We start from the raw sequence: 24,003 nt of genomic DNA on the forward strand, positions 1-24,003 counted from the left end.
TTTCTGTACCTAACCGGTGTGCATCTACTTTTATAATTTTAGCAATAGACGTAATGTATTATTTAATGTTAGTCATAAGTCATAATTTTTGTTATTCATTTTTTTTCGTCGAAATCATACTTTTGACCGACTACAAAAAAGGAGGAGGTTTTATAACAGACATGAACTGACATGAGCTTCTACAGGTGTGTAGATGAAAAACAGGGTTGGAATTTCCATGTCAGTATTATTCGGCCCGGTAAAGTGAAAGGTGTCACCTGTCAAAACGATCGAGTCAAAGACACATAAATTATTTTTTAATGTTTTTTTATTCTGGACTATAGAACAACCCCTATTTAAACCGACCGGACTGTCGTAAGTTGGCGGTAAAGAAAACTCTTTCGTTTTTTAAAATTAATTGATGCTACTTAAAAATCTGATAATTTTTTCTGTTAATTAGAAAGGTTATTACTATTCATATAAAAAGTTTCAAGCGTTTCTAAATTTTTCAGACATTCCCAGTTTGAACCCATCAAGTTAATTATTTATTTTTAACTCGATAGTTATAAAGTGAAGGTAAAGCGTAACCTACTGATAAGTTGAGAAGGTTGAGAAGGTAGGTTACCCCTTCTTTATGGAGGTTGCGACAAGTGGAACAATCCCTTCCTAAATTAATAAACTAAAAACAATAAGCAATGAATTAATATTAAGTATAATTAGTAAATTTTCCTAAATTAATTTAATATTTAAATACAGTCAAGGTTTATTTTAATTTATGTACAAGGCGGTAATTTATGTATGCGGTACAAGGTTTATGTATTTAGCGACCGTTGAACTCGAAACGAAGGGAGATTATCGCAATCTCATTTTGTAGGGCACAGAATCAGGCCCTGAATCTACGACACCTGCCTATTTATGTAATTTGCCGCATCTCTGTAATTTTACAGAAGTTTCAATTCTTAACTTTATTTTGGCACTGACAAAATTGCTCCGCTTCACAAACAATTTCGTTTTACAGCTTATACCAAGGCAGCATTTAACTTGCCTTTAATTACAGGCGACAACACGGGAATATTAAACGACAAAGCACATTACTAATAAATTTATTTCTCTATAAGTAGTGGTTTTTACACAGATTAACATTTTACATAAAAACATCACTACAAAAATACATTTTTCGACATCGCAAAGTCAGGTACTTGGTCCTTGAAAATTGTAACGTACCTACATTATTCTACAATTAAGCTGTTGTGAATGATATTTCGTTTATAAGCTCGTTTTATAAAATAAATAAGTCACATTTCTACAAAACCATTTATACTCGGAGACCTGCGGCCGTATTGCCTAACGTTTCTGACGCTCGCGATCGCAATCAAATGACAGTTTTTGTATGCGAAATCTGTCATTTGATTGAGATCACGAGTGTCAGCAACGTTAGGCAATACGGCCTCTGCCCAGTAATGGGCAGGGAGAAGCATCGCCTTAAATCATAAAGCTGCTCTCATTTCTACGTCTACTTCTAGATTCATATTACTCATACAACAAACTCTTCATACTATTAGCTTTATATAGATTAAGTAAATGGAAAAGCACTAAATTTAAATGGGGCTTAACATAGAAGGAACACAAGAATAGATCAGTAGTTTATCTACAGTGGAGTAATGCAATGAAATAATTATTATTTCAGCAGAGTTATAACCCAACACCATTTTAACTATATTAGTACCGCAAAAATACTAAAAATACTGTTACGGAATAATGTAGACGTTAACTAAAATGCTACAATATTTTATTTTATTAACCTACGTCACCTAAAATAATTAAACAGAACTGGAGCTTTAGTATAATTACACTAAAGGTCATTTACGTAAGTATGTAAAGTAACGCTACTTATGCAGCAGCACTGCGACATCTATGTTCCGCTCTCTTCGAGAGACGTCACACTCTTTCGGAACCAACCGCTCACTCAGACAAGAGATGTCGCTACTAAGCAATCACATTATGATTGGTTTTTTGGAGCGTAGTCGAAATAAGCAACCTGAGATATGAATGCATAGGAAAAATTCGTGTCTAGATTCCTGTCCAGCGGTGGTGTAGGGGTTATAGCACGCAGCACGGATTGCTGAGGACCTGGGCTCGATTCCCAGCGCTGGTCTCTTTTTCTGGTTTTTCTGTGCATCCATGTCTCAGTTTGTATTTTCGATATTGATTTCACGGGATACCCGTAAAAGTAACAAATTTGGAGTTGAAATAAAAAATACAAAAAGACTCCAAAAAACCAATCATAGTTTCAGTATAATTACATTGATAGTCATTTCTTACGTGGATAAATAAAGCATGTATAGATCTGTCCACATAAAGCTAAACTAATAAACCAACTACAGCATTATGTTGTAAGGGCTCACTTTTTTAATTTTAAGTACTTGGAAAAATAAATAAATATTTCACTAATAAGGCACCTATTTGTAATTATTTTTATTTACATTATAATAATTATACTTATTTTCACATAATTATTTAAACGACAATATTCAAAATTCATCTCTAAGCAATAGCACAGAAACCTCTCGAGACTAACCTGAACATACATAGATAATGTTCTTAACAGAGTACACTTAATTTTCAGATTCCAAAGTATCCCCCAAGCTGTTCTAGTATCATGATCATTTATTGAGGATTTAAAAATTCAAAACTTATTTCTAAGTTGGCCCCATTAATTACTTAAAAATCGACTACGGCAACTTGAGCATGCAACCATCATTAGTTTTCTAGTATTCAAACAAAACATTAACATCGTAACTTAAAAGAGTAGGTCGAGAGTGAGGTAACATCTTGTGCTCTTTCTCAAGAAAGCTGACGGTTAAGTATGTACTTTGGAACATGATTTGCTATTGACGTAAGTGGCAGTATCATGTACAGATGTAGTCAATAATGTTTTGCCATCGTGTTTTGTCGGAAAAGTTCGTATTTATCTTGCTTTCTCAACCAGCTTACTAAAGTTTACTGGAGCTAATTGAGACAGAAAGATTTAAATACGAACGTATCCGACAAAATACGATTGAAAAACATTACTCACTCGATCTGTACACCTAAGTACTTCCACCATGTAATGAGTAAAAAAAAATATTTTTTTTAGCTAACCACAGATTGAGAACTTTACGATTTGTTACAAATAAACAATATGGTGATCAAATTAAAGGGGGCTGTTTCACTACCCATCGATTTATTTTATTTGACGGAATTTAATGTGATACCGTCTCCGTCTATTCGAACAAAACAAACAGAGACGGCATCAAATTTATCCGTTAGATAAATTTAACCAATGTATGGTGAAACAGGGGGTAAATTAAATAACTTACAGAATTATTTTAAGAAAATGTATCACTGCCAGGCATGAGATCATATTTTTCCAGTTCAGAAAAAACCTGCACATGAGGTATAATCCATATTTTTACAAACATCGTTATATTTGGAACCTTATCTCATCATTACTCATCAACTGACTTCAAAAAAGGAAGTCTTTAATTTTGACCGTGATTTTGATAATTTCATTACATACTAAGTGACCCAATTTGGAAAAAAAAATGTATCCACAGTAGGTAGGAACTGGAACTCTCAATTGGAAACTGGGTTTCATTACAACTATTTTACAAAATTACAGGTCCTTCGACGGTTAACGGCTAACATTTCAGAATAGAGTTTGTGCCTGTAAGACGGTTCGGATACGATGTCAAGTGTAAGAGTATTAATGTATTTGTGCTTCTCTTAAAATTATTTACCACACGCCGTTCTACAAAATAATCAGCGCGTGGTACATAATTTTGAGCAGTTCTAATACTCGTAAATACATATTTTCGCACTTAACTGTTCACGACGGTGGGAGCTAGTGGCAAAAAGGGGCTCCAAAACAGACTTCACAAGCGTCCTAATATTGCTAAAATCGCTTATTGTTATTGTTGTACGGAGCTTGTGAAGGTGGCCTTTCTTGAGACTGAAGATTCTTACGATTTCTGTACCATACCTTTAATTGACACAGGTCATCTGCTAGTTTCGCCATTTATTCGTTCATTGATCTGTAAGAAAATGGTTTGTTAAGCGGTGGTATAACGTATTTGCTGTTATAACGAGATCAGGCGCGGCATTTTGTGTACGGTCCAGTCAGTTGTATCTATCTAAAGCCTATGTCAGAAATCGGTAACCTTCAATATCCAACCATTACCAACACATTATGCAAGGTCACCAGTCCACCTTTAGAAAGGACCTCCAAAGTCCTGCTTTCGGGGGCACGTTTGTGTGTCGAGAATCTTTCTTAACCCTACGGTAACGATTTAACAGTATTCACACCATGTAAAATAACCTAAATAAATCCCTACTTATGTTCACTATTTTACTTTTGTCGCTACTTTACCTTAACAGGCATCGGTGTCATTATAAGAGGCGACGAGGGCGCGGGAGTATCCGCAGTTTTACTAGCCAGCGCTGCTCTCCTGACTTCTCCAGCGCGCTCGATGGCTTCTCGCGGCAAATACCGCCACAGTGCCGGCGTGAACAGCTCCGCATCCATCGTGATGGAAGATTTGCTATCCAGCAAGTAGCCCAGTATAGCGCCCACGAGCAACGTCGTGATGAGTCCGAGGGGCGCGATCCAGTGGTACGAGATACGGAAGAGGGGGAATATCGTTTCTGGGTCCTGTTAAAAAGGATTTTCATTCATTCTAGCGGAAGAAACAATATTTGGCAAAAGTAGAATCAGGTACAACTTGCTATAGATAAAGTTTATTTCTTGAATAAATGAAATGATAAAAGTTTCTTCGGGACACAGAAATAATAGGATAGAATACTAAGACTTATGTATAACACTACGAGTAAATACGCGGTATTTCTACTCACCACTATATCTGAAGCGGGCACATAGGTCGAATTCTTAACGCATTCTAGAGTGAAATTAAGAGGCGGAGCTCTAAGGCCCTTGGCTGATGCAGCTTGGATCCCGAGCGAGGTGGTGCCAGCCACGAGGGCTCCTGCGATGGCGCCCGCGATGGCCCCACGGGGCCCCACCCACGGGAAAGCCATGCCGAGGGTGAAAATCCCGCACGTTGCACTCGCGGCGATAGCGGAGAGCGCAGTTGCGACACCTGTTAGAAAAATCAAACAAATGAGATTACATACTTGTAATCACAATCGTTTTCATCACTTCTTTCTGTCACACGATAGGTATAAGACGAGGGTAGAAAGAGATGGTGAATGCGATCGTGAACGTCAGCGCGTTAGACAATACGGCCATTGGAAAGGTCTAGGGTATGTTAGTATTTGATTTTCAAGATTCTGCTATAAAAAACAACATACCTAACTATTTACAATTTCATACCTATTTCTAAATTCAAACTGCCCAAGAATAGAAATTTTTGAGACGTCCTGTGTTGAAAATCTTGACACCAAACGCTTATTCCGGTAACTTGACCCAACTTGTCTTCTATGTCAACACCTATAGACTCTGACCGTCAGAGTCTGACGCAAACCAGATATTTCAATGTAGATCTTGCAACTAGACTTTCAAAGCCAAGCTTGATTTTGCTACTTATGCTCCTGCCTGCAAGAGCCCATACTAACTCATCTTCATCTTAAAAGGGTGTCACCGTCGAAGGATACGTCTGAGAGGACATCATCATCGTCTATCAAGTAACCTATACAATACCGTAAACTGAAATGTGGACGTATTTCATGAACGACTGATAATGACTGAATGTAATGCACTGTGCCACGTTTGTACAAAGATTTTTCAATAATACACTGTTCACGTAAAACGTCATTATTACGAGTAATCCGATAAAAGTGTCAAGAGAAAAGATCAATATGATAAACATACTTATAAACTATCGCGAAACGCATCGTTCAAAGGTCGGGTGGATAAGGTAATTCGCATTCGGATACAAATTTCACAGATGTCATACAGGTGGCCTTGGATATTGTCACTAACATACTAATTGTGCTGACCACATATTGACATATTGATGGTAAGATAGCAGGTTATAGATTTACATATAAACGTGCTCAATGATGGTTTCTTGATAAGCGAAATATAGGTAGATGGCGTGGGTATCGAGAGGTCCTTTTGACGTTACATAAGGAATATCGAATTCGCCTTGCTTTCGATTGGTTAATTTAATAATTTAAGAGCGTTTATGCCTGCTGAGCTGGCAACGTTGCATTCATTGCAATAATTTTTGTTAGTTTTTCTTGATTATTCCATAAAAATTTAATGAAAATTAAAAATGTTTTCTGATATAACTCCAATAATTATTCGTTATAGACTTTTATTTCCTTTAAAAACCGGTCATACATTAATTCGTTTTTAAGGAATATAAAAGTCTATCACGACTCATTATAACTATGTATTTAAAACTCTACCCGTCTGTCAAGTTTCATAATCTCAAGTAAATCAAAACCTACGAGTACAGGATATCGCTAATTAGCAAACCTAATCCAGTCTAAATAGTTACAAAATTAAGCTTGTAATCGTAAAATACAAGAATGCTAATTACCAAACGTATAAATTAATGAAATCCAATACTTCGTTAATTTATAAGTTTGGTATATTGCATCCCTAGATACTTCTATTTTACGATTACAAACTTACTTTACTAACTATTTTTTTTCAACTTCAAAGCACTTGTCCGGTTTTATACCTATTACCCAGTACGTACCTACACATCGAGTAGCTGGAAATTCTCATAAACAAATATTATCACATGATTGTCGACAGACGAGTTTAATGTTTACTTGCTTTCGTCGCGATTTGACTTTCAATAAACGAGTCGTTTTTAAGATTGGCAAAGACATGTCTGAGTTTTTAAAAATATTGTTTACTTATCAGAAATTAAGAAACCTCGTCGATATCTTTGTCCAAGTCTATTATTCGTTAGAATTAGCAGTGGGACATCAACCCAAGCTAGATAATACCAATGGTTAAAATATAACTAAAGGAATATACAAATGTAGACTTACCAAGCACACCTCCCAGCTTCTCAATCACAATCAGCATCACGAGGGAAATGAGAGCGAGCACGACGGTCACCATCCGGGCTATGATGCCCTCGGTCAGAGGCTTGAGCCGCCATTGCAGCCAACCGTGCATTATGTCCTCTACCGCTACTAGCGCGCATGCGTTCAACACCGCTGACAGGGAACTGGGGATAAGGAAGAACTTTATCGTATTTAGCTTTCGGGTACCTAAATCTTTGGATGTTGCAATGGCCATCAATGCGGGATATGGTAGCAGAAAGATCGAATCTCAGCTGGCGGGCTCTCTTGTGAATGGTTTTGAAATCATTGGAATCACCATGATACATACGTAAGCCGGCCTGCATAGTATTTCCGTTTATCATCATTAATTTATCCCTTTGGCAGGGCCGTCCAACAGTAGTAATTCTACATACTATGTATAGTGCTGACTTAAATTCTACATCACGGTAACTATAATTTTGGGAGACAAGATAAACATAGGAAACAATAAAGTAAACTACTTTTAAATTTATCCAGCTCAGGGTTACCTCAAGCCAGCGCCGAAAACTCCAGCTAGGAATACGCCGGCCAGCCCAGGCAGATGTTGCACGCGACTAATGTAGGTTACGAACGCTGGCAGTAGACGGTCGTCCACCAATGGCACGCCGCCGGGGTCGCAGCCGCCTTGGATCCACGCGCCCCACGCCGCCAGGCCGCACCAGACACAAAGGGAGATGGCGAGGATCGCGCCCAAGCAGAATATCGCTAGAGCGCTGCAATCACAAAATCAAAAATCACGTTTCATAAGATGACAGATTCTTTCACCTCAATTAAATTTAATTTAATTGTATAAAATCGCAAATTGATCTAATATACAGGAAGATTCAGGAGATGCGAGCAGAACCAACTCTACCGGATTCAGTTAGTTAAGGCTACTATGTCGGTTAGTGAGATTAACGTTTTTTTTAATGTTGTAAAAAAGTATTTTTATTTTTTATTTACTAAGTGCTTGATCACTCTGCAATTAAAGGTGTGGAGGTTTTACTTAAATAAGATTGTGAACGATTCATCATAATCCATCCAATCCATAATAGCATAGGTCCTGCTCACGTATCCTGAATCACCCAATATAATAATCAAAAATAGACTGAATGTCGCTGACACAATGTCATTCGAATCCAGCCTGGGTCATCCATTTTAAACAAAAGTCCCACATATCAACTTACTAAATAGCCTGCCGTTTCGAAGGCAGCGAGATGTACCGCTGCACCATAGTCTGGTTGACCGAGTTGAAGCAAGTCCAGTACAGCATGCCGCCGACCACGGCACCCCAGCCCGTCTGCCGCTCGTACGGGGAGAAACTCCAGCTAAGAACGAAAGCCTTACATTAACAAAACAGTTAACAACAACAACAAACAACACAAACAGTTAAAACAGCTAGGGCTAGTGTTTGGAAAGACTCGAGCCTTTTAGTCCAGAATTTAATAATACCTAATAATAATAATACGTAGCCGTTTGCGGCTACAGTGACTTGAGTCTGCGTATTGCATTTATTGGCTGGGATGTTTAGCCCTTATGGCTGACATAGAATTTAATGCCTGTGGACTGTCTGGAAAGACTTGCGAAGTGCTATTCATTTTAATTGCCTTGTCCTAAAAAAGGCTAGCTTATTGATAAAGCTCAAGACTTCATTGAAATTCAGGCCTATTTCTGAAAGTTTTCTTTAAGACTGGAACTATGATTACTACCTTAAGTCAAAAAAAATGTCAAATCTTATATGAGTAATGAGCAATTCTTGTACCTATATTTATTCTGACTCATTACTGATATTTTTGAGCCGGTCACGATTTTAAATGGATCCCGACTGCTGAATATAGAACATAGAAAAACCACACCAATATAAAGCACGAATGTTGTACGAAACCACATATTATTATATTAGGTAGTTACATTTGAGTATCTTCCTGTTGCTTGTTCAAATTGATGACATCAAAGCATTTACGTAGGCAAATATATCTAATTCTAATGATAATAGTTATTTAAGTAATTTATTTAAGTCAATTTACATAAAACAACATAAAACGATACAAGTGCCAACTTTTATCATTTATTTACTCGAGAAACACACAGTAAAATTTAGTATATGAAAAGGAAAATGATATCAAACATTTAGCTACCTGACCTGACAGAGATTGTCTTGCCCGTTTCCTGAAACTAGTTTGTAGAGCCTTACAGGGTCCAGTTGTAAATTTAAACCATCCGAAAACACCACTTAAATACAAAAATGTTCATCAATTTAATCTACAAAGAAGTACCTACCTACGCGTGTAGACCATTTTTACGCTACTACTCATTTTTTACTACTCCTTTACTCATGAATAACTTTGACTCATTGGAGTCCTAATGTCAAGAATTCGAAACAAAGGAGACATTACAATATTAACTGCTCGCAAACAATAAATCTACTCATAGAAACCAACCGCACAACAAAAATGCGTGTCACGTTATTTTCTCAATAAACGTTAGTAAAGGAGGTGATGCTAAGGCTGAGTTTAGACTTGCAAGAAAAATCGTGCAAGTGCAAGTGCAAGTTGCATTACATTGCGAGGCCGTAAAGCCAACGAGTTTGTAGTCGTCAATCGAGCGCCGCAATTCAATGCAACTTGCACGATTTTTCTTGCAAGTATAAACTCGGCTTAAGAGTCAACTTTTTAAGAAAATGAAAGACAATACCGATGCGCGATGCCGAGGTTAGTTACATACATAAGTACTATTTTTCTATTGTGGTAATAATTGTGGGAGGACGTGACGTTTAACCCGAACGATCGCAAAGCCTTAATATTCACGCAAGTGTACGTCACGCAGCACGAACCGAGGGCCTAGGACATCCTATATTAACCCTTTATAAGGCCGCGTTTATTGGAGCATACTACCACAGAATCAAAAGCAGCTATCGAATACATACTATTACATACCTGACAAAGAATATTTTTAAAGCTAGTCGTATTTTCAATAATTACAATGGAAATTGTGACGTATTATGAAAGCAATAAGGTTCAGTTTCCAACTCAATGCAAGTGGTCGTTAAATCTTCTCTGCCTTATAAAGGGTTAAACACCAGTGGCGTGACGCCGTAACAACTCGCTTGCCACCGCATTGCCTAAGTATTTTACATCACGTCAGCGGTCATCGTGTCAGCAAAGCTCACTAACTATGCGGTCACACTTCTCTCAGTCTCCGGATTGCCTAATGCCAGGTTATCTACTGGTACGTATAGATACACTTACTTAGATAGTTCCATCCGGCCGGACAGTGCAGCTATATCGAAGACGGCCCTCAGGCCGCCGACAGCGACGGTGCCGGCCGCAGCTACCAGCAAGACGCCGATAAACATCACCCCCGTCTGCACCGAGTCCGTCCACACCACCGCTCTCAGACCACCCTGTATAAACCAATTTACTTGTTTTCGTCACTATGTATTTGCAGTGAAGTGTAAGCGACATGCAAAAATTACCTTATTCCAAGTCTCAAAAATATGTACGACGGATTCTTATTCCGACGTAATAAGATCGTGGTAACATATTGTCGAGTGGTTCGAATAGATAAAAATCTTTGAACTTAGCTGTACCTACCTACACAGATAAAATGTTGGGAAAAGAAAACAAAAAGGTTGTTTTAGCGTAGAAAGTGGCTTACTTTAACTGTGGTGCTGTATTCAATTAACACGTGACTTGGGCTTTTATAAAACCGGCCAAGAGCGTATCGGACACGCCCAAAATAGGGTTCCGTAGCCATTACGAAAAAATTAAGTAATATTTTTCTAAGGATTTCGTATTTTATACGGAATCTTCCAAGTTTAGGTATATTTTATACCTTAAGCTGCTATTTACTCTTAAACTACTAATAATTCTCAAGCAAACTTAGGCGTTATAGTTTTCCTTGTAAGTTTGATACACTTACTAGCATCTTGAATTTTTTAAATTTTTCCATCCATCGGTTTAGATTTTAGAGGGGGGCACTCGATTTTAATGAAAAATTGCACTTTAAAGTTGAATATTTCGCAAACAAATTATTGAATCGAAAAATCGTTTTAGCACACCCGTAATGCTTTTAAAAGACCCTATGCAACGATACCCCATACTATAGGGTTGGATGAGAAAAAAAAATCACCCCCACCTTACGTCTATGGGAGGTACCCTAAAAAAATTTTTTTAAATTTTTTATTGTACCACTTTGTACACAGGTAATCGGACATAACCTCTGTAGACGATTTCTTTAGTAGTTTAATTAACGACTCTGAGTACCTACGGGTTAACTCTTTAGCTAATGGAATTCTTTGAAGAGGAAATCACGGGGAAGAACAAGTACTTATTAAAAAAAAAGATGACACAAGAGTGGCAACAAGGCATGAAAAGAGTCGTGAAAATAAAGAATGCGTTTTATATTTTTTAGATAAATAAAATACGCAAGGCATTTGCATTAGCATAAAAAAGAAAAAACAAGTGGAAATGCCTTAAGACTGCGCCATCCATCAGAGGTGTGCCGCACGCCGTGTCCGAATGAATTTACACACACATTAGCATTTAGCACAGCTTTTCTATTTTTGAAATTTTTCCATGTAGCGTACAGCTTTGTTAAATCTCAGTTACCTACTTTCTATCGTTGATGCAATTCATAATCAATCACACAAAAGGAATAGTTTAGATACCACTGTGATACAAGGTTACATAACAACGCGCAACGCAATGAAGTCACATGCACACCGTCACTTGGATGTTTTAAAGCGCCCTGACGACTTGCCATTTCCTCTTGTATTTTATTTTGGAAACTTTATTTTCTGTCACTTAAATTTAGATTTGTCACTAAACTACGATACCCTAATTATTATATCTATCCCTAAGAAATAGGTATATTAGTCATCAAATTAATCAAATCTGTCAAATCAGTCATCAATCAATTTAATGTAAACCTGTATCCTAAATTATAGTTTGATCATCAAAATTCGATCACCAAAATAATAGATCTGTCACCTTATAAATAGATTAGTTCCTTAATTCGATGCTTCTACCTATTGTACTAAGGCAGGACTGGTTAGGTACGACGACGAGCGAAGCGAGGAGTGTTAGGTAGAACTACGACCCTCAGTGCGCGAGCCAAGCGAGCGAAGCGAGCGTGCCGCGGCAGCGGCCGGAGAAGTGCCAGAACCGAACATTTTTTGCTAATACTTGTATGATGAATATAAATGTTTGTAGTAGGTACTTGAGTCTCGGATGTTTGTTAGTATTTAAGTATATATGTATGTATATCTAACCGTTGTTTAGCACCCATAGAACAAACTTTGTTTAGTTTGGGGCTGGGTCAATTGGTGTAATTTGTGAGAAGATATTATTATTATTATTTCATTCATTGTATATCATTATCGTCAAATTTTAGTTCAATTATTTGATGATCAATATTATTTCCGAGTAATTTTTAAATAATATTTTGGTAACCGTTTTAATATTATTTGGTGATTCAATTTAGGTGACAGATCTACTATTGCAGGAACAAATATTATTTAGGTCGCCGAAAACGCATTTATTAGGTGATCAATAAAATCATACCCTTATATTTTCTATAATATTTATAAAGCAACAAAACGTCATTGTTGAACAAGATACTCACTAATGCAGTATAAATTCCGCATATGGCGACCATCACACCACCAACGGCGAACACATTAAACCCGGTCACTGGAAATGCAATTATAAAGTTGGTAAATAAAAATATTGCTAACTCCTTCTTATTAGTAAACGTAAAAATTATAACTACTCGGTCTTGTCGGACTTGTGAAAACATACATTGATGTCTCTCACTCGTAGTTTTTAGTCTAATCCTTAGGAATACAGACATTGAGACGATCATTACTGCCTAGTGGTTAGAGAACCTGACTGCACAGCTCGAAGTCCTGGGTTCGATCCCCGGTTCGGAGCAGAAAAATACGAATAGTTGCTCTTTAATAAGTATGTATTTAAGGACTTATGTAAATATTTTCTAAGTATCCGTTGACAAGAACCCATAATACAAGCTTTGCTGATTTGTGGACTAAGATCAGTTGGTGCAAACTGCGAATTGTCCCGTGATATTTATTTATTTTCTTTATCGTGGTGGTAAAACACAAATTAACCAGTAGCTTGATTAGGTTTCCGCATAGGCTCGTCTCATTTAGTTATTTATCCAATCCCCGTATTCCCAAAATGTCAACAATGACAAAAAAGATCGTTAGTCTCAGAGACTAGTTATAATTCTGTTCCAAAGGCGTAAGAACTCATTTTTAACCCCCGACGCAAAAAGAGGGGTGTTATAAGTTTGACCGCCATATGTGGTTGTGTGTCTGTCTGTCTGTCTGTGGCACCGTAGCCCTTAAACGGGTGGACCGATTTGAATGCGGTTTTTTAGGTTTGGTTTTCTATTGATGGTTCTTAGACATGTTTTATCAAAATCGGTTCAGCCGTTTTTGAGATATTGAACTTTGAAGTGACCAAATTGGGGGTTTTCCAACTTTTTGTTGTTTAGGTCATAAAGCTATTTAAATGTACCTAATTAAGATAAACTAGTCAAATGGACTTTACTGACTATACCTACTACGAAATAAGCAAACGGGAAATTCAAGAGCAGTAGAACTAATTGGCTTGGGTATTAAAATTTAAGTCACAAATTCAGAACTAGTTTCTATATTTTACTTACATTGATTAAATGCTAGAGCAGGAACATATACAACCATTGGCAGGAACAGAACCTGAAACCAAAGGAAATCAATAAACAAAAGCGATAAAGTTATTAATATTAACAGAGTAACTACAGACATTCTGCAACATAAACAGATGACCGATGCTGAAGCTAACATTTTCTGTTATGCATACTCGTACAGTGTAATGATCACAGTGTAAGTAAATTGCCTTATAATTCAAGTAGCCTTGTATGTAGTTAATAATATCAGCTTTCTAAAAGTGATAGGAAATAGGAATATTCTCTATCCCTGTGATACGAATTTTCTTGATATTGATACCACAAACCGTGTAGCTACTTACGATATTATATTTTTTGTATAATTTTCCATTATGATTATATATAGGTGGATAGCCACCTACATATAATCATAATGGAATTTAATTTTGACATAAAAATTGAAATTCTTTGTTTTTGTAACTTTGACATTATATTTATTGTGATTAGTGAGCATGCTGCATGCTATACCTAATGCACGCTATTTGTATGCCGCTACAGTCTGTTCAATATAGGAATGGACAGAAGGAAAATGGTCTCTTTATAATGCACGCTTTAGAAAATCATTTAATAAATTGCATTTTTTTAGTATACGATCTAAACTTAATTCTAATTAAGATATCGAAAACTTTTTCCGGGGTAAAAACTATTCTATGTCCTTCCCCGGGACTTGTACTATCTGTATACCGAATTTCACCTAAATCAGATCAACGGTTAAGACGTAAAGAGGTAGGTAACAAACGAACATACGAACTTACAAACTTTCGCAATTATAATGAATATCAGTATGATTCACTTTGCTATTATTCATATCATTATTTAAAATCAAAAAAAACTTTTTCTGTTTTGTTAAAAACGGAAACGTCTTCATATAAAATACCCAAAGGCAGTGATAAAGAACATTATGGAAGAAACGGAACGTTTATAATATTGTTAAGTCAAGAAATATTTTGTAAATATTTATAGTTTTTAATCGCCAGTTTGGATCAAAATGTGATGACCTTTAATCATATAGTACCTAATAGTTAACTTTTCACAACTAAGGCACTGCACCAAATAGATAAAATTTGGAATGGAAAAAAGTTTGAACTTCATAGCAAAAACAAGAAGTAGAATATTTTTAAACAGGGAATGAGAGCGGATGAGTCCACAGTTATTAAATTATGTATTACGTATTAATATTGTATTATTTTATTTTGTAAGTACCTACATTACGTATTAATCTATTTACAAAGTAAACAAAATTATGACTTCGTCTTATTACTTACTTCTGTTATTCATCATCATCATCATCATCATTATTATTAAAACTTCACAAAAAATTTTTAGAACCCCTTCTTCTGTTACCTTCTAGAGTCCAATGTTATCCTGAATGGACTATAGGCAAAGCATAGTTAACAAATTAATGTAAACCTAAAACCTGTACAAACCTATGTTTTGACAAATAAATTCTGATTCTGATTCTGATTCCTAACATTTATCAGGGTGAAATTCTAAACATGAATCCCTAAATAACTTTTTTTTGTTTTTAATGTCTTTTTGTGTTTTTTATTGTAAGTATAATTTTAATTTTACAGCGCATTGGTTTTACTGTAATGCTGTAATTTTTTATTGGCAAATAAATAAATAATATTAAATAATAAATTAATGCTCAAGTTCAGTAAATGCTGGACAATATAATGCATCAACTCGATTGTTTATATTACTCTGATTACATTTAGGATGTTCATATTTTGTAATAAATTTATTTGAACAAACGCGTTATTCTAATCGTACAACTGAAGTAAAAACTAACCTAAAAAAACTTAACTTATATTTTGTTGAAGTTAAATCACAAACTCAATCGTCCAGCATTAACTGAGTTTAAAACACTACCTAATATTGAGTCACATTAAAAAAAAAACCTTGTTTAGTTACATAAATAATTGTCTGTCTGATGCTGTATCCGGAATGTCGACTGTACATAGGTGCAGTCAGCAGCAGAAGTGGATGAGCTGTTGTAGTGCTCAAAATAATCTAAACACTTTCTTATTTAACTGCTGTTACACATGCTCGTTACTAGCTATTACATGCTACTACTGAGCATACTTTTTAGTGGCATGCTCTCCAATGGCAGGCCCTGCTATTTTTGAGCATGCTACTTGATGCGGGGGTGGAAGGGGGAAAGGTAATAAGCAAGTGTGAACGCGTTTGCTTAGTGAGCATGCTAGTGGTAGTGCCACGAGAGTTGCAAGTGAAAAATTACAAAAAAAAGTTACTAAAAGTGAATTTGTTATAAATTAATTAATTTATTACCGTTGAATTTGCGAAAAGCCGTTACGGCCACAGGGTTGCAGCCGTAGGCCGTGGATTTTGAGATTTTTTGGCCTGAAAGCCGTAGAACACGGTTATTGCCGTGGCAACACTGACTTTGAACTGGCAGAGAGCAGGCTATCAAAAGGCATGTGTATCGGAGTGTTTGTTTTGAGCATGCTTATTTAGGAGCATACTCAAAACTAGCACGCTTATTGCTAGCAAATGTAAACAGTCCATGAGCATGCTCATTACTGGCATGCTCATAAGCATGCTTATTAGCATGCTAGTAACGAGCATGTGTAACAGTAGCTTTACTTTAGCAGTAAAGTCGTGTCAGTTCAGCAGTAGAGTTTTGAGCACCACAGCAGTTCATCCACATTGTACTTGCCGTGTTGATAATGTATGTACGCCAAATCAACTGACACAGATAATACTGAACCAGAAACAAACCAGCGGCAGATTGACATTTAATAAATAATCAACGGGTCAATCTGCCGCTTTATAACAATAATAATAACCTTAATTGGGCATTGTTTACGAATTCCACTACAACGGCAAATGGCGAACTGCGACTGATCAAAGTCCATCATCAGATTTGACCTTCGCCGAAAATTAAACCTACCTATTATTTGTTCCGACATATTTATAACTAGTTACTCTGTGAGCTGTACGAGTAGTCCTCGCGACATGGTTGAAATATGATATTTTTAATACGTTTTCAAACCCCATAGCTCCTCTATTTTGTTTTCTTTTTCAAAAACTGAATTGCCGTAAAAATCCATTTAATAATCAAATTTACTTACAAATGTCACGAGAATCGGTTGAGAATTGCGACCTGTAGAAGAGAACAGGCGCCATAACTTCGTCTCTTGCTGTCCTGCTGACGCTAATTTTATTTAACACGAGAGTGAGAGGGACGGTACGAATACGAATTTTTGAATTTCGTAGTAGCCCCCAGCAGGACAGCCAACGGTCTTACGAAAGCATTTTTGTCCAGCCTGACTGTTTGACCTGACCTGTTTCGCTCGCTTCCGTCAATTACGCAATTAAATTCTGGTCCATTATGTAAGTAATTAAATCATACATAAATAAAACAAAGCATACAGTGAATCTAATAAGATGGATGTATTTATGTAACCAAGTACCTATTTCTTATGAACTTATTGTATTTACAAGAAAATTTAAAAAATGCAGTTATACAATCTGGCCGTACGTGGCTACTTACTTAGAGAGCGTGCTCCATTTAAGTCCATATCTTGGCCAAACACAATATTATTTATGCATAAAACAAATGACGTTAGACATACCAGCCAAATGAACAAATGTAGTACAGTCGATTTCATAAACGTGTGTTGTGAGCGAACATTTGATCAAAAATATCACACGACTCTACTGTTAACGGCGTAGAAGCGTGTTCAGATATTTTTGATAAAATTTTTGCTTACAAGTTTATGAACTCGACTGTACTGTAATTTTAAACGCGAATGTTTGAATGTATTTGCGTGCGTGTGTGTGTGAGAGTGTGTTTATTACTCCTTTACGCGAACGGATTTGGACGAAACTTAATATGTACCTACCCACTTGCTAGACGTCTGGAATATTTAAAACTGGAGAAATCAAACCTCACGGACGTTCGTCATACAAATTCTCAAAGGAATTCAGCAAAATCACCGGTATTTCAATTTGAATGTTAGATCTAATGGGTAAAGCCTTGTAATTTTAAGTTTGGAAACGGAATCATAAATTATAAATTGCTATAAAATCTTAAGTTTGAATGTGAAAGACAGAACAGACAAGTAAAGGTTCATAATCTAAATAAAATTCAAGTGGAGTTTTAAACGACCTATTACAGTAAGTACCTACTTAATACGGTATTTGACTAATTTGTATATGTTTTATAAATTAAAACTACACAATGCCTGTTATCGCATAGAAAAACAATTTTTAAGCTACCTTTACAAATAACAAAGTTATAAAGGTTTGAAATAAGATTAGACAGAGAAAGACATACTGGCATGTGACGACACACGCCAGTACCGCCATACTTGCTGCATAGAGAAAAGCGTTTGAGAAATCCAATTTTCAACCGATTTAAATTTTCTCTTCGCTAAACACTATCTGTATATCTATATTTTCATAATAATACTAAGATATGGCAAAATCAGGAGTTGTCAAATACCGTATTCGAGGTAAGCAACTAAGCACTAGATAGATAAATATAAGCAGTTGGTAACTGCCCTTATTGCATTGAATTATTCCACTTCGTGATAACTCAAAACACCGGTATATTGTTCTCTTCCGACGGCATGTTGTGATTACACCGTTTTCCAAGTCATCGTAGTAAAGGACTTTCCGCGAAGTAGGAAGTTAAATTATTTTACACTTCTCATGCTTGTAAAGTTTGTGTTTATGCTGAATCTAGGCGACATAAATTTACTTTTTATGCTCTAGTGCAGTCATCGTCTAAGACCAAGGTAATCAGGTGTCAATAGCCACAAAGAAAAAAGTTTCTACATATTTTTTTAATAATTTTCAATTTATTTAAAACTAAATATCAATCAAATCAATCAAAATAAATCAATAATACTAAAAAATAATAATTATATAATAATGCATGAAAAATAAAAGTTACATAGAAGATGAACAATTGTTTCTATTGTTGCTATTTCATTTTCTCGCAATCTAAGTGAAAAGCAGTGTAAAACTCGAGCATTAAACCCATTTTCCCCTAGACGTGTCTATCCACCTTGTTTTGGGTAAAATGGCTCGTTTTATGCTCTTGTTGTACAATCTACTATTATTACCTAGGTACTTTTTGAACAGCAAGCGTTTTAAATTATTCTATGCTTCATTCGCTATGATTTGGAAACAAGCATTGTTTTCCCTGAATGTGTATAAAAGGACGTACAAATTCGTACATACGATTGATACGGTAAAAACAACAAGGAGTTGACCAGTAACAAAAACGGTTGCGAATTATTTTATTGTCTATGGAAAACCAAACTTGAAATTTTTGAATAAAAAACTGTATTGTTTTTTCCTCTAGCCAGTGTTTCCATAGTTTTCCATTATTATTATACGTGAGAACACTCGATTGCTGCTCCTAGTTCATCAATCACGCTCATCTATTGCGGACAATTGCTGTTGACCGTAACAATCAGATGACACCATGCCGGTGCAAAGTCCACTTCGCGATGTACGCGAATGACCTCTGCACTGGTTTGTCCCACGGCTCAGCGCGTGGAATAAAAAGCACATTAATATTCCAGACTATAGACTGTTTATATACGAGTACTCTCTTGTTATCTACTTTTCAATGTAAAATGTACCAGAACATCTTTTTTTAATGTCATATTTTAACGAGGCTTTAGTACGTATTTGCACTAAATGTGACTATGGATGGAGAGCCTCAGATATATATTACACTGTCCCTTGTACCGAAACTAAGTCTCTGGATGCAAAGGCCTGTCTAATGACCATCTTTGCTCTACAAACAGAATGTATTGCTCTACAAAGAGAATCTATGACAAAAACTTTCACTTGGTGCAAATGTACTTTCTTTTGGTACTAATTAATAAACAATCAACTTGAAGTCGTAGACTAGTGTCATTTTTCCATTTTAGGGTAGAGATCTCAAGCTGTAATATCAAATACTCAAGTCTGCAATCCCTTGAAGGTCAGTCATTAAAAATATTAAATCATCAAATCATTAAAAAAAACCTTACAAGAAAAGTCTAAAAATCTTAAATTGTATGTCTGTCTGTCCCGATCAGTAACTAAGTACCTGGGCGACCGAGCTTTGCTCGGGCTAAGACTCGTTAATAAGCCGTTTCCCAGGGATAAGACCAAGCTAGATCGATTTGTCATCCCCGAAAACCCCCACATAACAAATTTCATTGAAATCGTTGGAGCCGTTTCCGAGATTCTGATTCTGATTATTTTTATTATTTATATAGGTATTATATATACAAGAATTGCTCGGTTAAAGGTATTAGATATAAAATGACTCCACACTAAGTATCGTATACGCTGCTTACGAGCTGCGGCTGGCTGGAGCTGGAGAGCTCTGCTAGGTAACACTAGATTGTCATCGATAATTACTAATTTGTACGGAACCCTGGAATAATTTATTCAGGCGTTATGTTGCGGAGGCCCCAGGAGGTATAAGGTAGTTCATCAATGTGTTACGGTTTAAATATTATTTCATATAATAATATTGACGTCCCTAACAGGGGCAAAAAGTTAAATAAACGAATTCTAGTGTCAAGGGCAAGGTGCATTAGAATTGTTGATCTATTTTGTTTTTTAATTAGTCTCGAGGAGTTTATTGTTCTGTTTTGGCAGCCGTCGATTAAAATAGCTGCATAACGCTACGCATAATGTGACGACATCGATGCGTAACACATACCGATTCGATACCTACGTAAGGCGTCCATATTGAGTCTCATAAAATTCTTAATCCTATTTTTTAATTTACTACCGATTTGTGTTCATAATAATCACTCTTCATAAAAAAACTCATACTTATTCGTTCATAAATTTTTATTACTAATTTCGGAATTCATAACAGACAGCGTTCATATTTTTTTTACTCATACCTAATGTCATTACTAAGAACATATCTCAACTCATAATGTTCTTTTTCATAATTTTTTCCTTCATAACAGACAAATATCATAATTTTCTTATTAATAACGGCATTAATAAGAAACATTTGAACTCATAATATTGTTTTTCATAACGGTAACTACCTAATTCTTATAATGCAAAATATTACCTAGGACTTTTTTAAAGATGTCATTTAATGTGTTCGTCAAATGTACTGATTGGCAATTGGCATACCTTAATTTAGCAACATATTGAATGGCATCCAACCTACTTTTCCATTGGCATTGGCATTGGCAGTTGCTGTTATAAAAAAAAAACCTAACGTCGAATACGAAGCGGAGCGTAGCTCCCACCATAGACTTCTGAACCTAAACTATCCAAGTCGCTTCTACTCCGAACCGTCTTGCTTCGCTCGCTCGCACAAGTTTTCAAGTAAAACTTTCCAACATAAAAATTAGCCAACATTTTGAACATTTACACATTTATTTATTTTATTTATTTATTTACGTCTCTAAACCGACGTGCATGCATGAAAAGATTGATGAATGTAGAGGAAGCGAGAGTTGTATGCCAGAATCGTAGCAAGTGGAAGGATGTAGTCTCTGCCTACCCCGTTGGGAAAGAGGCGTGATTTTATGTATGTATGTTGAACATTTAGCGAAACATATTTCGCCGAAAACAGAGTACACGGACCCGTCTCTTGCAAGCATCCGTTACTCTTGCCTATATTTTTATTGTGACCTATCCAATTTAATTTACACTAAGGATTAAAAGATATATGACAATAAATATATGTATAAAGCAGATGTATGATTATTCACATTATGACTTTCAATAATGCGGATAAATAACACTTAGGATTAAGAAATATATGAAAACAAATATTAGTATTTACAAAAAATTATTAGAAATTCCAATTTTCTACTTTTCTAGAGGCTAAACTTCACGCGCAACAAGATCGAAAATCTATATCTAGCATAGTGGTGCAGGGGTATAGTGTTGAACTAATGAACTGGAGGTTATCGGTTCAAATATCTTAATTAACCCTTTAACCGCCATTGTCTGAATTATAAGACAAATATTATCCAGCTCATTTCGCCGCAGTCTTATAATTAAGACAAAATGTCATATAGTTTCGGTGTAGGTGGCGATACGGGCACGTACGAATGAAAACGTATTGGCGGTTAAAAGGTTAAATTCCATTTTATTTATACATTGATTTAGCTAACAATTTAAAGTTTATTTAAATACGTATTTTCTTCAAAAGAACACGACTGACCAAAAAAATCAACTCCGAGCCAAGCTCGGTCACCTAGGTGTCCTGTTCTTAATAAGAGATAATAAGCACACATCATCATCATCGTGATCAATTTTAGGTAATTTTCAAGACGTTATGTTGGTATCTCACGACAAGGCTCGTCATAGATCACAAACGATAACTATTTGTTTAACAATTTAGAAAAGTAAACATCACATTATCATAATTATTGCATAATTATTCATGAAACCTTCAAACAAAGCCTGCGCTCATTTATCAACCAGACTGAATAGTAAATAGATAACAGTTTACGACGTTTATTAACTCCAGACAGTAGATTATTTGTGATCGACTGAATGTAACATAAATGACGTTTCTCAGTGCCTACTGAAACCGGTGAAAAATAAGAAAACACTTGACAGTGGCACTAAACAACGAACTTTAGTGCGGCTGTCATATCATATGTTTCGTTATTTTTCAATTTGTTTAATTTTTCTAAATCTTTCTCGTAGATTGCCCGGATTACAATGTAATAACTTTCCATTTTTAATGTGCTTTTTTATTATGCTGAGTAGGGACCTGTTTAGCGTCATGTATGTCTTGTATTTGTTCTATGTTTGTTTTTATGGCGTTAAATACATGTATTTTCTTTCTTTCTTTCTTTGCTATTGAATTTGTGACGTTATAATATGCGTTACTACTTACTTATATAATGACGCACTTTCTGACCATAAATAATTTTATTTAAACTTTGAAAACACATAGTTTTTTTCGCGCTGTAATCTTTCGTCTACCTCTCATATTTCCTTTTCTAATTTTTTTACCGAATATCGGAAAAATACAGTAGACATGGCAAATTTGTCATCTGATGAACAGACTCATATTTTTTAAAAGTCTGATTAGGTAACTTTGAAACTATGCAACTATACGAGTACTTTTGAAAATTATGCATTCAAAATTATGTCTGCTTAAATATTTCTCTCTCTCAAAAGTTAAATACAGAATTAGGAATAAAATTTCTATTTACTCGTACCTATGTATATACTAAGTTTTTAAATTTTTAAAAGCGAGTATAGGTTTCGTAACCACATTTCAGATATAAAGTGGCAAGGCCCCATGTATTGTTAGTACAATCACCTGCATTAATATCCGCCACAGCGAAGCGTGCAAAAATATCTGACACTTCTTACTGGCCCTAGAAATAGAGTCGTATCATCTGATACGATGAAGCATGCATTTATATATCTATACTAGCTTAAGCCCGCGACTTCGTCTGCGCGGATCTAGGTTATCGCGCGGTGGCGCCCTCTACCGGAATAAAATGTATCCTATGTTGATCCTTGGGGTTCAAAATATCTATATACCAAATTTCACCAAAATCGGTTCAGTGGTTTCGACGTGAAAGCGTAACAGACAGACAGACAGACAGACAGACAGAGTTACTTTCGCATTTATAATATTAAAGTAGGGATTAGTAGGGATTATTTGCTGAGCAAATGGAAGCAAGCATTAAAATAAGAAGTAACTGGCAACTTACCTATTAGTCGTAATTTTCGTGATAAAACCTTCTACGCGCTAGGTTATAAAATATTTCACAACATAAAATAATGCTGTATTGTAGGAAATAACTCACCTCGTCCAATAGGAATAAAATTGATGCTACGGCGCGAACGTGGCGGTTGAACCTTAACTCTAAATACTGCAACAAGACAAAAACACGATTTATTAGTTGTTCTAAAAAAACAACGTCATTCAATATCGAGCCAACAAAATACAAAGACACTTAGGGTCGATACAGACCGACTACATTCCAACTGCAAGGTAACTGCCGAGTGGTACATACAATTTTCCTAATCAGTTTCATAGCAGTCGGCAAAACTGCACGCAACCTGCACGCTGCAATTGAAATTATAGATATAGGTACAGTCGCAAGTTGCCGTTACGTTGCAGTTGAAATGCAGCCCGTCTATAACGGCCCCTAACATTGATGTGATCTATTAGTCAATGGAGGCGTGACTTAGCAAAGAGCTTATATATCTGTCGGCGGCCGATCGTAAAATCCGCCAAAAAAAATCAATAAAAAGTACATTCGGCAA

General features: G+C 35.9%; 1 protein-coding gene across 3 annotated transcripts in view; it reads right to left on the reverse strand.

Annotated features, from left to right (window-relative positions):
• Positions 1 to 1,066: 1,066 nt before the first annotated feature.
• Positions 1,067 to 24,003, reverse strand: part of LOC141426460 (sodium-coupled monocarboxylate transporter 1-like) — a 38,968-nt gene continuing 16,031 nt past the window's right edge. For 2 of the 3 annotated variants that reach the window (XM_074085376.1, XM_074085375.1), the window contains exons 4-13: positions 23,541 to 23,606; positions 13,708 to 13,759; positions 12,646 to 12,713; positions 10,269 to 10,423; positions 8,208 to 8,348; positions 7,530 to 7,754; positions 6,985 to 7,166; positions 4,870 to 5,114; positions 4,388 to 4,669; positions 1,067 to 4,052 (exon numbers count right to left, since the gene is read on the reverse strand). In XM_074085376.1, coding sequence (XP_073941477.1) covers positions 4,017 to 4,052; positions 4,388 to 4,669; positions 4,870 to 5,114; positions 6,985 to 7,166; positions 7,530 to 7,754; positions 8,208 to 8,348; positions 10,269 to 10,423; positions 12,646 to 12,713; positions 13,708 to 13,759; positions 23,541 to 23,606 — 1,452 coding nt within the window. In that variant the 3' untranslated portion in view covers positions 1,067 to 4,016. The remainder of the gene's footprint in view (positions 4,053 to 4,387; positions 4,670 to 4,869; positions 5,115 to 6,984; positions 7,167 to 7,529; positions 7,755 to 8,207; positions 8,349 to 10,268; positions 10,424 to 12,645; positions 12,714 to 13,707; positions 13,760 to 23,540; positions 23,607 to 24,003) is intronic. The other variant, XR_012451237.1, reaches the window with a different exon arrangement.

This window comes from Choristoneura fumiferana, chromosome 3 (assembly GCF_025370935.1).
Source record: "Choristoneura fumiferana chromosome 3, NRCan_CFum_1, whole genome shotgun sequence".
Taxonomy (NCBI): Eukaryota; Metazoa; Arthropoda; class Insecta; order Lepidoptera; family Tortricidae; genus Choristoneura; species Choristoneura fumiferana.